Source organism: Nomascus leucogenys, chromosome 5 (genome assembly GCF_006542625.1).
Source record: "Nomascus leucogenys isolate Asia chromosome 5, Asia_NLE_v1, whole genome shotgun sequence".
Classification (NCBI taxonomy): Eukaryota; Metazoa; Chordata; class Mammalia; order Primates; family Hylobatidae; genus Nomascus; species Nomascus leucogenys.
In genome coordinates, this window is record NC_044385.1 from 33,115,321 (window position 1) to 33,129,246 (window position 13,926).

The 13,926-nt window shown below is 38.4% G+C and overlaps 1 protein-coding gene across 1 annotated transcript in view; it reads right to left on the reverse strand.

Moving 5' to 3' along the window:
• Nucleotides 1-263: 263 nt before the first annotated feature.
• PROX1 (prospero homeobox 1) overlaps nucleotides 264-13,926 on the reverse strand; it is a 53,278-nt gene continuing 39,615 nt past the window's right edge. Inside the window, exon 5 of the mRNA XM_003265115.4 lies at nucleotides 264-5,849. Coding sequence (XP_003265163.1) covers nucleotides 5,664-5,849 — 186 coding nt within the window. The 3' untranslated portion in view covers nucleotides 264-5,663. The remainder of the gene's footprint in view (nucleotides 5,850-13,926) is intronic.

Genomic DNA, 13,926 nt, shown 5'->3' on the forward strand with positions numbered 1-13,926 from the left:
TAAAGCTTTTTTTTTAAGTTTCAGGGCTAAAGTTAAGCCTGAAAGAAGATGTTTCATAGAGAGAAATCCAAGCAATTAGTCCAAGCACCTAAAGTAAAAAAGGTTGTTTCTAGGAGTTGCACGTTAGGCTAACAGAATGAAGAATAGTAGTGAAAGAAAATCTCCATACTTGATATTACAGGCACAACTAGCCTACTGTTCTACAATTGGATACAGGTCCAAAAATTAAAAGTCACTCTTTCTTTAAGAAAATCAAACGGCACTGAGCTTGTAATGTATATTTTATTTTGCACAAGCTTGCATATATACTGCACATACATTCAGTTTAAGAGGAGATGGAAGGCACACAAGGCAATTGGACTACTGTATCCTTTAAGTGGTACAAAGCAAAAGGTAAAAGTTTGGAGAGTATACAAAAGCTTAAAACACACAAAGTAAAACCCCTTTCCCACCCTCCCCACAACAACTTTTTTTTTTCCTGTTTTAAAATTTAGTAGCTGCCAAACTAATTTTTTTAACTTTTCCTTTAAAATCAATTGTCTACTGCACCTTTTTATTTTCTTTTTAATATGGACAGGGAGTCTCATTGTGTTTATCATATCAATTAATATTACAGTACATCCTTGGTAATACAAAATTGTACACCTTCATCAAATAAATTAGGATAAATTAAACCAATAAATTATGCAAAGTCTTCAGAACAATAGACAACAACAAAAATTCACAATTGAAATTGCCTCTAGCTAAAAAAAACAAACAAAAATCAAAAATTGACTTTATCAGTTCAGTTATTGTACTATATTCAAATCAAAGGGTCTTTATTACAAAAAAGAGCTTAATAATGCTATTTACAACATATTGCTAAATAATATAAAGGCAGTGTTTTGTCACGGTTTATACTATATACATATGAGAAATGGCTGGGACAATATTGAGGGAAGCCACGACCTTTGATTCTTCTAGGTAGCGCTGAGACCAATCCCAAATACATTTTTTTCTTAGTTCTAAATTTGAAGTGGTAATATACAATTTTAAAATGTTTTCTCCCCATTTTTAGGGGAATTGAATATTTAAAAAAATACAGAATGAATACGTTTTCACAAAAGAAGGTAAGCTTGTTTGCCTTTTCTGCTTATGTTTGTGCATTTTGAGGGGGTGTCAGATTTGAGAGAGGGCTCAGTTGAAAAGACTCAAAGTCCAGACACTTCCACATTCTGTTATATTCTTAGAAGGGTAATTATAAGAAGATGCAAAGGTTAAATACCAGTTTTGATCCCAGCTCTGAATATGAGCATTTTAGCTTTAGTTTTATAGATGGTTTACAACCAACAGATCTACAGAAAACAAAACTGCATTTCCTTCAACATAACATTTAAGTGCAATACGGTAACTGCTTACTCATATAAACCAGTTACATTTTTTAAGGGGAGCTTTTTGAAAACAATGCTTCTTGTAAATTTGCAAACACAGAGTTTGTACCAGAAGGAAACATTTGTACTATTCACACCAATGAATACGCTATAATATACATGGCAAAGAGATTTTTGCACTGTCTTCACATATACACTGCTTCTTTCAGGGGAGTCTGTAAACTACTCTTTCTTTCATAAATTTATGATTGTTCCTGGAGGACATCCTATTTTTTAAAGTCCCCAAATCATTAGCTTTATGACTGTGTGTGTGTGTGTGTGTGTGTGTGTGTGTGTGTATGCGCACATGCGCACATGGGAAGGGGGGGTGTTACTAAATGTCTTCATGTACATAGAAAAAGAAATTTCATAAATTTACAGAAACTGCATTACCCTTGCCCTTGACATCTGATAAAAGAGATTGTTAACTTTTAAAAGGAGAGAGCAGGATTTTCAAGAATGGTTTCAACTGTCTATACGGTCACTGTAGTGTTCCTAGTAAATTCGACAGATGTCGTGAGAATGTAGTTATTTATTAAAATCTCATGTCTTACATAATGATAGCCATGAGGTTAAATATTTACATTGCTTTATAAAAGTTCCCCTCTTGCTTTAGTGTTTCTGTTTTGCTTTTTTTTTTGTTTTAAATTTTTTTAAATGATATTCACCCACATCCCTAGTACAGTAACAAAGATTCTGCAAACATAAAACACTTTAATTAAATAATACTCGGAGGCACAAAGCAAACTTCAGGAATATGTGGGTGAACGTTTACTTAAATAATTACTACATTCTAACATCTTCCACGTGTTTTACCATTTAATGTGAAACGTCCTCATTAAACAGCCAGAGATACAGTAAGAATTAAATGTTTTGTTGCAAATAGAACATCCTTTTCACAAAACATAACAAATGTCTAAAATAGGTTCTTAAATCTAGATAGGAAAAGGTAAGCTTTCCACTTCACACGCATATATATATATGTATATTTTTACATGTGTGTATATGTGTGTATGTGCTTTTATGTTCACACATCTGCACACACATATATAGCACATGGTATGAAATATTGCTTCTATACTACTTTTCATTAGGCTAAGAAAACACAAGATTTGCACCACAGTTACAAAAAATTGGCTTCTACAAGAATTTTCAAAACTTGAATGCTGCTCAAACAATTGAGGAAAAAATAATTTGCGGTATCAAACTGTTCTAAAAATTCTCTTCTTCAAAAACGTATTCTCCCGCTTTGTTTTAAAAAGACACAAAATATGCATAGCTATCAACGTTATGTCAAACAGCCAGAAAAAAAATCTAGTGTTTATTGCAGCTGTAGTAATTGGAAATAAAGTCAAAAAGATGAAATCGAAAGCCACAGAAGGCACAAGAACAATTGTACTTGTTGGGAAAAAACTGGTATTTTGAAGGATTTTTTAAAATCCCCCCCGCTGGTGCATTTTAGGTCTAGGCACAGACTATAACCTCAAGCGTACACGCAAAAATAATTTAGGGTTAGCAGAAAATAAGTGGTAGTGTGGTTTTTCAACATGGACTTTAGACTTTTTTTTCTTTTCCTATGTAAACTGTCCCTCATCCTTCACCCTCCCACCATAAAAAGTTAACTTTCTCCCAAGTAGCCAATTTTCACTTGGTGAGAGTTGAGCTAAGATTTGAAAGATGGTGATTAAAAAAAAAAAAAATCAAACTGTTAAATAGGAATTTGGAGAGACAGGCTTTTGTCATTTTCCAATGCACTTGGGAGGCACAAGATTTTGATTGTAAAAGGGAAAACCACCAGAAAGCATAGTGATAAAGTTCTATTTCCAGAACAAAGAGGTGAGTTTATCCTCATGCTGCAATTTCTACTCTGAAATAGTTTCTATGCCTCAGTGAACATTGAGAGGATATTATCAGTAGATAAGGGCATCAACATTTGGTTGTGAATACACACTTTTGCTTAATTTGTCTATTTAAATTAGAAAGGGAGGGGAAAATAATACTAAAAAAATCCAAATAAGTCTGGAATCAATATTGAACTCGCCCCAGATCAAAAAGATATCTAGCAATCTGTCTACATAGGTGAATACACTACAGCTTTGCCTTTTACCTTGCAAATGGCAACACAATGTTGATATGAATTACACAGAATAGCAAAAACCCAGTGGTATACTGACACGAACAAGGAATGCCATACTCTTTTAAACAAAGCCAGTCAAAAAAGCGTGACTACAAGTTGGGATTACTTCCCTATTTTGTGCTGATTGAATTTTTTCTTCCCACTTTATTCCAATGTCATAATTATCCAAACTTCTTTTTTTTTTAAAGCAAGTGAGAAAAATAACAAATTGGATCTAATGACTCTGTGCATTAGTAGAGTGTGAGCTGGGAGATGTGCGAGGCCGCGGGTGCAGAGTGAAGTGGCTGGTGCCCCAGCCCATGTGGCTGCACCCTCTGTCCACACTGCGAGGCCCTGTTAGTCCCCTGGATGGTGCAGGGCATCATAGGACTGCACCGTTTAATTTAAAGTCAGCAGGTTTTAAGGCTTTGTGCTGACAATAATTGAGTTCATACATTCCTGTCCATCAGCAGAATTTATAAATGACGTTAAATTACAGCGATCGGGTCAGCTAGTCAGTCACATGGGTCAAAACCTGTATTCTCCAAAGTCAAATGTAATTCTTATTAAAATTGAATTAAAAAATGGCATTTATGTTCTATATGTTCTAAATACCAGATTTGTTACTGTGTCATTTTAGGAGGTGTATATCAAATTACCTAAGGGGAAGGAGGGGTCTGGAAAACAGTTTTAGGATGAACAATGAATTCTTACTGCATCTGCACACAAAAACCCACCTAAGAAAAAAAGTGTGAATGCCATACGATTTTTTTCAATGCAAGTAGGGAACACTGTACATCATTGAAAAACAGGGAAAAATAAAAAGGAAAAAAGAGGAGAACCATTGAAGAAAGCATAAAATAGCAGCTAGCTTTCTTTACGTGTGCTGGAATTGTGTCTTTTGGGTTAACCCCAAATTTTCCTATGCTATACACTCTTCTCACATTTTGGTCAATACTAGCTTCTGAATTGGAAGAGGCATTATCAATTGCTTTAAAATGTTATACCTAAAATGAAGAAACACTGAGTTAGACTGTCACCACTTTGCATACCCATCAGGATAGTGTGGAATTGCATGTGAAAATATATGTGTTCCTCTTAGGAGGTGACGATCAAGTCAGCTAACAGCTGTCAACAAACTTCTAGTGTAGGCAAGAATTTTATGGCCAAGTTGGGCTTTCCTTTATTCCTTACTGGAAGAAAGTATTCAGAAAATAGTATTTTAGGGGAAAAAATTGTTAAGTAAACAGAATCCTTTTAAGCATATAAAGAAAGTTGAGCAGTGTAAATTGGAAACTTAGTGCCTTTTAGTATCTGAAGCAAAAATGATAACAAGTTATAGGATTTTTCCTTATGAAGAATGATGTAAGCTCACTTACGAAGAAGAACCTATTGTCAAGTTTAGAGAGGTGGCTAGAAGACCAGGTATGAATTTCTAGTCTCATCTTGAGAGAGCTGGTTTTGTGCAAAATTGCTTTGCCTCTAGAAGAAACTGGTACTACTTTCAGAGTTTACCTCTTCTCTTAGACAAGGCTTGAGAGTGATTATTTTTCTTTTTTAATTTGGCCTTTTGGGATACTTTGGAAAAGTGAGCTGCTCATCTGTCATTGGAATTATTTTTAAACATGTAAGGAAAAGCTACTGATTGAGTTCAAACCAAACAAAATACTTACATGTATGAAGTGGTTTCATGAAATTTTCAGACCTTCTTAGCAGTAAAAACAAGAGACACATCACTGTAGAGTTGTGCTGTGTCATGGGTTTTCCTCGGCCAACCGCCATTTGCAATAAGTCATCAATCAAGTGGATGCATCATTAACAAATTCCCTTCATCGCTAATAGAGACTTTACACACGCCAACATTCTTTTTCCCTGAAAATTAACCCTATTTTAAGTGTCCAAATGTTAAGGGCCTTGGGCAAAAGTAAACTAAAGGCAGAAAGAAAACAACCATCCCCTTGCAATGGAAAACAAAAGAAAATGAGAGAAAGGTGATGAGGAGGAATTACCAGCTGATTTCATAACATATCCATGCCTCCCATACACATATATATGAAATCAATATCTAGACACATATAACTTGGACATCCAAAGGGGACTGCTACTCTTCATACATTCAGAAAGAGTTGTTGAAATTTCTACTCATGAAGCAGCTCTTGTAGGCAGTTCGGGGATTTGAAAATCTCAGGGACTTCACTATCCAGCTTGCAGATGACCTTGTATATGGCCTTCTTCCAGGAAGGATCAACATCTTTGCCTGCGATAATGGCATTGAAAAACTCCCGTAATGTGATCTGAGCAACTTCCAGGAATCTCTCTGGAACCTGCTGATACAAGGAGACAATGGCATTAATAAAGTTTTCAGTTTCAAGTCTACAGTTATTCCAAGGAAACTGAGCTAAGTTCATTCTTGCAGAAAGGGGCTTACATGGCACCTGCATTTTCTAAAAATGGCTGGCTTCTATTCTTTTATGTAAAGTCATTATATATAGTAGCATTGTGATGTGAGGTTGACAGCTTTGTTTTAAGAAGAGTGTGTGAAAGATCCAACGCAGACCTATTGAAAAACTAGGATTTCATTGTGGATATTAGGATAGGAATATGGGATGTGACTTTTGGGATTGCTCACTTTATTAAATAGGTGCTGTCTAGAAGAAAGTCTCCAATTATTTTTTCAGAATTTGAATCCTATTTCCTTTTGATTGCCATTATGAAAACAAAATACGTTCTCAAAATAGAATAACAAATAGTTGGGCTTCTTTGTAAATTAAACCCATGCTTTAAATGAAGAAAATCTTCTAAAATCTGTTATCTGTTTGTCTCAGAGGATTGTTGACTCAGATGCTAAGTTGTATATTAATCTGCAATATAAAGTACTCTACATAAAGGAGTAAACTAATGATATTAACATGAAGTCACAAAACTGATCCTAAAATATTACATCAGAAACTACTTAAGCTTGAGATTAGAATTGCTCCATAAGAGAGTGATTTATTCAGCTGATAATAATAATACAAACTAACTTTTTTTGAGTAGTTACTACTTGCCAGGCTATGTTTTATGTACTGAATGTGAATTATGTCATTCAGTTCTCCCAATCTCTCTAAGAGGTATTATTATCCCAATTACACAATAGAAAACTGAGGCTCAGAGAGGGTAAGGAAATTGCTCAAGGTCCTTATCCAAAATAAACATTCCCCAAATATTCATTTTAGAACCCCAATTTCATAAGGCTTTTCTTCCACCGCAATTAATATGTATGTGTGTTGTGTGTGTGTGTGTGTGTGTGTTCTCTTAATTACTTATTTAATAATCTGATCTCTTGAGCAAAGAAAGCAGTAGCTACTGATGTACTTATTTAGTATTCTTTGTAAGTTACTTATAGTAAAGCATGGTCTATCTATCCCCACACCAACATATTAGAATCACAGAATAATCCACAAACTCATAATTTTCCAAGTACACAATGACACTTAGTAGATTTCTTTTAGTGGGGTACTTATACACCAGTAAAGTTTCATTTTTACATTAAGTGCAGACATTTGAGGACATAAATGTATCATAGGTGTACATGTAGCCATATTTATCTACACATATACAAGAGATGAAAGACTTTTCATCTAAGTTCAGACGTGCCACGTACCAAAGTAAAAAGGAAGTATTGTAATATTGAACATGTTTCGTCTCTTTCTTCCCACCTTGGGTGCAATGTACTTTTTAATAATAGTAGTAACTGGTAAAGAAAACCAGAATCATCACCCGACATCCCTGTTTTTCATGTTTAAAATTGGACAAAGAAGTTCATTGTTCCCAATGGCAAGTTAATTGTTGTTTATAAAGAAATGTAATAACTCTGCAGAAAAATGAAAGGGACTCCATTTGGGGCCAATCAGTCTTAAGCTTACATTTTTAGCAGACCCTCCTAAAGACTTTCACAATGGCCCATTTCTTAGGACATATTTCCCAGTGTTGCCTGGAAAATCCTTCAAAGTGCCGCCTTGTCCGCCATGAATGTGCAAACCCATACACCCCAAGGGCCATTCTCTGCTGAGAACTCCTGGATTTTCTACAGGCCTTTGGGTGATTTCCTCCCAAATTTCCTGTATACATGAGTATTTGTTGGAAGAGAGCTTAGCCCTCCCACTCACGTTATACAAATAAAAATTCATGAAGCAATCTTTTTTAGCACAGTCACCTCCACCCCCAAAGATAATCCTCCACATTTTATCAAATGAGCATTATTGAGGGAGGGAATGTGGCTGGAGAACAGTGAAGCAGTGCAACTGCCCATTGTCACTCCTTGGACTGGGAGCTGTTAGCCAAATGCTACAGAAACATAATCATAGGCATTTATTTATTTATTTATTTGAGATAGAGTTTTGCTCTGTCACCCAGGCTGGAGTGCAGTGGCATGATCTTGGCTCACTGCAACCTCCGCCTCCCGGGTTCACGAGACTCTCCTGCCTTAGCCTCCTGAGTAGCTGAGATTACAGGCAAGTGCCACCACACCTGGCTAACTTTTGTATTTTCAGTAGAGATGGGGTTTCACCATGTTGGCCCGGCTGGTCTCAAACTCCCAACCTCAGGTGATCTGCCCGTCTTGGCCTCCCAAAGTGCTGAGATTACAGGCGTGAGCCACCGCACCTGGCCAATTATAGGCATTTATTAAAATAAACGTTTCAAGAAGGGTGGTTTCATCGGCCAACGGCAATACAGCTCAGTGAAATTCTATGTTCCTTCAGCACTCAGGGATGCAGCATGACATGGCAGAGAGCTTTGAGGGGTGAAGGTGTGGGCAGCTGCCCCAGAGAAGCCAGAGAAGGCCGGAAGCCCTGCCCACACCAAGAACTGCACAGGAGGCCTGGGGAACCAGGGACAGAGGAAGGGCAGGCATTGTTCAAGATTGTCAGAGGAGAGAGAAGAGGTATATCTAGAACATCAGCACCAGGAGAGGGAGGGAAGTGTAGTTGTAGGATTTGCATGAGAACAAGGCAACTTCTTTGGGGGTTGTATGCAGTCTCCTCTTCATCATTTTTATAGTTTGTCATGCTTGTTAATGGTTTGTAGTGGGTTTTAACCTGTTTTAAATATTCCTTTCTTGTGGTGGCAATCATAGGCTATCCTTTGTCATCTTTTGCATTTGTGTCTTGATGCTGTTTAACTTTCTACCTACTTTTATGTACTTTCAATTACCTCATCATAAGGTGTTTCTAGATGAGGAGCCTCAGCGGAGTATCTTTTGCAAAGTCATTTGATAAATAGCTCATAGTGAGATCTTGCCTTCTGCTTTACTCCACATTGCTCTAGAGTAGCAGTTACTTAATACTTTAACAATACTTAATAAAGGGAAGCTTCAGCCTGAGCAACATGATGATACCCCGTCTCTACCAAAAATACGAAAAAATAGCTGGGTGTGGTGGCACGTGCCTGTGGTCCCAGCTACTGGGAGGTGGAGGTGAGAGGATGGCTTGAGCCCAGGAGGCGGAGGTTGCAGGGAGCTGAGGTTGCACCACTGCACTACAGCCTGGGTGACAGTGAGACCCCATCTCAAAAATAAAAAAAAAGGAAGTTTAAAATAATGATAAAGTAAGATAGAATTCAAAGAGTTGGAATAGATCTCAGAAATCATCACTTTATAGATGAAGAAAGCATGAGATTCTATGAGAGGAAGAAATGACGAGATGAAGAGATTACTGTGAGGTAAGGTGTCTTTGCATTAAACGATGCTGGCTCCCTTTTAATGCTTTTGCAGCAATTTCTACTATTTATATGAGGCACCAAAACCTTGAAAAGCTGTGCCTCTGTAATCTTGAAAAACCATAGAGAAGCTAGTAACTTCAAAATAAATGGAAATGGTATAAAAGATGCCCTGGAGGAGACTTTGGTTATTGGTTTATGTTTGGGAAGAAATGAATTCTTTGTGAACAAATAAAATGATTAGTTAATATAGTGCTTACTTTGAGGCAATACTCATGCAATGGACTGGACTGGATAAAAGAAAGTTGTAATGAGATACTGAACTACTGGAGCAACTCATGTCTTTGGTGGCCCCCAGAGGTACACTTTTGGGTAGCAACTGATCTTCTGAGAGGGTTCCAGTGAATTTCATCCACACATAGAAACATCACCCATGGAAAAAGAGACCTTTATCTCTGCTTGAAAACTCCCAGCTCCATTTAACAGAATAATAGGGGGTACTTTCTGATGTTTTGTGGGAGCATCTTAGAAATCAGTCTTATCAGAATGATGTTGCCCATATTTTTCTGCACCTCTTCACACCTAATGGCTTTCCAATCACCAATAAACATCTGCAGAAAATCCCTTAGTGACAAGTAATCCCTTATCTAGGTTTCTTTTAATAGAACCCAACAATCTGCAGAATGAACCCTAGAGTATCTCCTCAGCATCAGGTGGTAACAGTCAATCAAGTCACTGGAATGCAAGACAATGCAGGCGGCTGTGGGGCGGGGGGGGGGGGCGGGCGGAGGAGGGGAGAAGGCCCTGCCTTTGGACATGCCACAGGGAAAAAACAAAAGGCTTCCAAAGTCTTTGGCTGGAACTCTGAGGCTATTGTGGGAGCTGCTTTGCCCAGCGTTCCTCAGGAGAGGAGAGTGGAAACTTTGTTTTGATAAAAAGGCATCCCAATATAGGAACGTCACCCCAGATGGTCTTGCCTTGATATTTGGAGGAGAATATAAAGTAATGAGGTACTTGAAGATATGCATAAATTTGAAGGGGGTTGGCGATCAGCTTCTACCAATTTCATCACAGACTTGAGTCTCCTCAGAGCAAACAAGAGCCTTGTGGGCTTCCACGAAATGTGGAAAATGAGAGGAGGTTTTCAAGTCTGCCCAGTCCACAGCTGGGTTGCTTGTGTGTGCGTGTGCGTGTGCACACACACACACACACACACGGTGTGTTGGGTGGGTGGTTGTTTTGCTGTTCTTTTTTTTTCCATCGGAATGAGTGGCAAAGACACATTTTTCTCCCGTCTTCCTCCTCTTCCCAGTTGCTTTACCTTCAAGGATGATTTGTTTTATTAAACTGACTGTCCCTAGCCTCTGCAGTACATAATAAAAGCCTGACATAGCAGGCTGCCTGCCTTCTGTGTCCTGCAGATACTCATCATAAGTGTCAGGACATACCAAGGTTAGCGGTCACTGGAAGTGTGCTCGCTGGCCCAAACCTTGCCAAACGCTCTTGGCAGCTGAATGAATGTCACAGAGAATAGAAGGGGAATTACAAAGGTTAAAAAGAAGACAGCCTCTCCTATTTTCTGGAGACAGCGAAGCTGATTTTTCACACCTCTGAACCGTCCGTAAGCTCATTCATCAGCCTCTTGCGGGGGACCTAAACCTTGCCCCTTGCTCAGTTCTCCACGGACACTCCTCCCTCCTCAATCCCCTTTAAAAATTGGCCCTCTGGCCTCATTTCATCACTGAAATGATCTTCACTGAAATGGACAGAAAACAAATCAGGCATCGACTTCTTTCCCTGGCCACCCACCCCCCAACCCATAACCAAAGGCTCCAATGGCCTATCAAGCCTATCAATAGATTACAAACTTATCAAGGGAAATCATCTTTATAGTTGATCGTTTAAGCTAATTTTTTTTTTTCAAACTTGCTTCGATGGAGAAATGGAAAAGGACGCATGTGTACTGGCAGGCATGGCTAGCAAATGGGAAAGTACAATCCTGCCTAGTATTTTGGTGAATTAGTTTGTGTGTGGGTTTTCCTTCTTCTTCCTCCTCCATTTTTTTTAATACTATAAAAGGGCAATAAAATGCTGACTGTAAGAAGACAATGTCAAGGAGAAAAGGGTACTGGTATTTTGGATACTCTTCACTGCTCGCCTTGGAGAGAGAGTTATTCTTGTCACAAACCCTTTTGTCTGCATCTGCTGACTGCTTGCCTGTAGCCAGCAGCATACTTTAACTGTTTTGTCACCTCCTAACATCACATGCATCAGCTGTTGGGCTTTTGTTACGGGTATTGTAGAACTAATCCGCTGTGGCTGTTCTACTGTGCAGTAAATAAAACAGAAACGGGCTTCTCAGACTATTCTGCATGAATATTTCAGATGGCTTTTACAACTCCGATTCACAAAATCAAATAAATAAATAACTCCCCCAGCCGCCCCCCAGCCTCTCCCCACATCCAGAAACAAAACCCCTCAATCTAGCCCCAGATGCCTCCAAGTCAACTGCATTCAAGGGGCTGACTTGAGCCTTCAAGCAATTGTTTCAGGGAACTGGAAAGAACAGTACTCTCTCAATTTTCACACCGTGGAATTCATACACAGTAGTAGAGTTAAATATATCTAATGCTGAAGCATCTCTGAAAAATTGGAGAAAGTTACATTTTGTCCTTGTGGGCCTTTAAAAATATATAGGTAATGCCATCAAAAATACATAGTTAAGAGTTGCCTTGTCAAACTGCTTTTATTGTTTCCATCTGTATTTTCTTCCCTTCCACTCATCTGAAAGGGGTCAAAGGTAGATGCTTGTGCATTTAGTTTATCCTAAGAGTCTTTCCAAATGGTTAACCTACATAAGAGCACAAAAGAAGAATCAAATTTTGCTGGGTTAGAAAAACTGAATCTGCATCATGAGTTCTTCAACGGTATAATGATGTACCAATCATACATAGCGAGGTATTTTTCTAGATGACTTCGAGTGTCTTTGGAGAAGTTAAAAAGAGAATGGGCATCTGCACACGTGTGTGCACACACACGTACACAAAAATCTTAGGGAAGGAGACAAACAGTTGAAGTACTTTCCTGAGCATTCATTCACCCTAGTGTGCACATGATTCCTCTAAACAAACTCTCCCATCCCTGCTGTTTGTTAAGTAAATATTGATCAAGGAGAGACCCATCTCCTGACAGCAGTGGCACAAGCTGGGGACTTATGCTGCAGACAGAGTGGACTTAAATGGATAAACTCAGATGCTTTAGTAACTCCTCATAGAGATTATCAGATGAAAAGGCAAGAACAGATACGTTATTGCTGCTCCTCTTCACTGTCTCACTCACACTAAACTCTCCTGCCAGAGGCAGAAAAGAGGAATCATGGAGCTGTAAAATATGGTCACAAGATGCAATTACTAAGGGTCTCCCTTTGCAGTCATGCATGCATTTATCCTGTGTGTACAGCCGGGGACTAACAGGCCCTCCAGAAGAGAAGGAATGGTGCAGGATGCTATACACGGTGAATCCTGAGATTCTATTCCAGTGCCCTGTCATTCCAGGGGAAGACCAAATGGAAAAGCAAACATGAATGCACTTTAGGAAACATAAAATATCATCCAAATATAAGGTGGTTTACAAGTTTGAGCCTTTAAAGAGGAGCCCTAATTTCTGGGAAGCATTCACTGTGATTAATAAATGTCTGCAAAGCATCATTTTGAGAGGTGCTTGGAGGAGGTTCACTTGGGTGAGTTTGTTGGCTGAGTCAACCAGTTGAGAAAAGTTGCACTGTGTTCCCTAAGTTTTATTTTGGCCATTTCATAATTATGAGTCAAAATCCTGTTTTCTGCACTGTTCGTAGCTGAATGGATACATGTACTTCTCTGGGAAGGTCAGTTTTAAAATCATCTTTAGAGATTAGGTTTTGTGTATTGAACACTGAGCACCGTGGTCAAAGGGCAAGATGTTATATTTAGAGTTCCCAAACAGCTAAATGGTGTTTGAATTTTATTAGGATGCTTGTGTTTGGAAAAACTAGCAGGATCCAGGAGCACTGGCTGTGAAGTTGCTTTCGGGTGCCTGCCGAATTACCCCAAATGAGGCAGAGGAAGGTTCTCCAGCAACATCTGGGCTTAGGACTAATGTCTTTCTCCCTCTGATGCTCCAGGTGGCATTCAGCTTTCAGGAACATTGAGGATTAGATTCATCTAATACCCATGCAGTTTGGGCCCACTTTCTAGTTACATGTTTTGCTGTTTAAATATGTGAAAAGTAAGTGCTTGTAGGAAGTGGCTATAGTTCAAGGCTGTCTTAAAAAAAAAAACCTAAAAACTATGTTTCCTTGGTCTAAACAAACGAACACACGGCAATAAGTCTGTATCTTTTTTATATATATATATAAAGCTTCGAAAGAACAATGTTCTGTTGAGCAAAATTCAGTAGCATTCTGTAAACATTAATTTAAGGAAATCAATAGACTCAGTGAGCTAAAGCCATATTGCAAGATAAACTGGCCAGAGTGCCACTTTGTCAAATAGATTTTCGTTTTCTCGGCTAGATAAAGACAGTTTCAAAACGGGGTAGACGTGTTGCAACCAGGGTTTGAAAAGTATGTGGCCTTCAAACAGTCTGCTTGTTCCTACTACAAAGCTGGATAAACATACTTTAAAAATGATAAGCCTGGTTTAGAATTGATTTGACTTTCAAATTTTA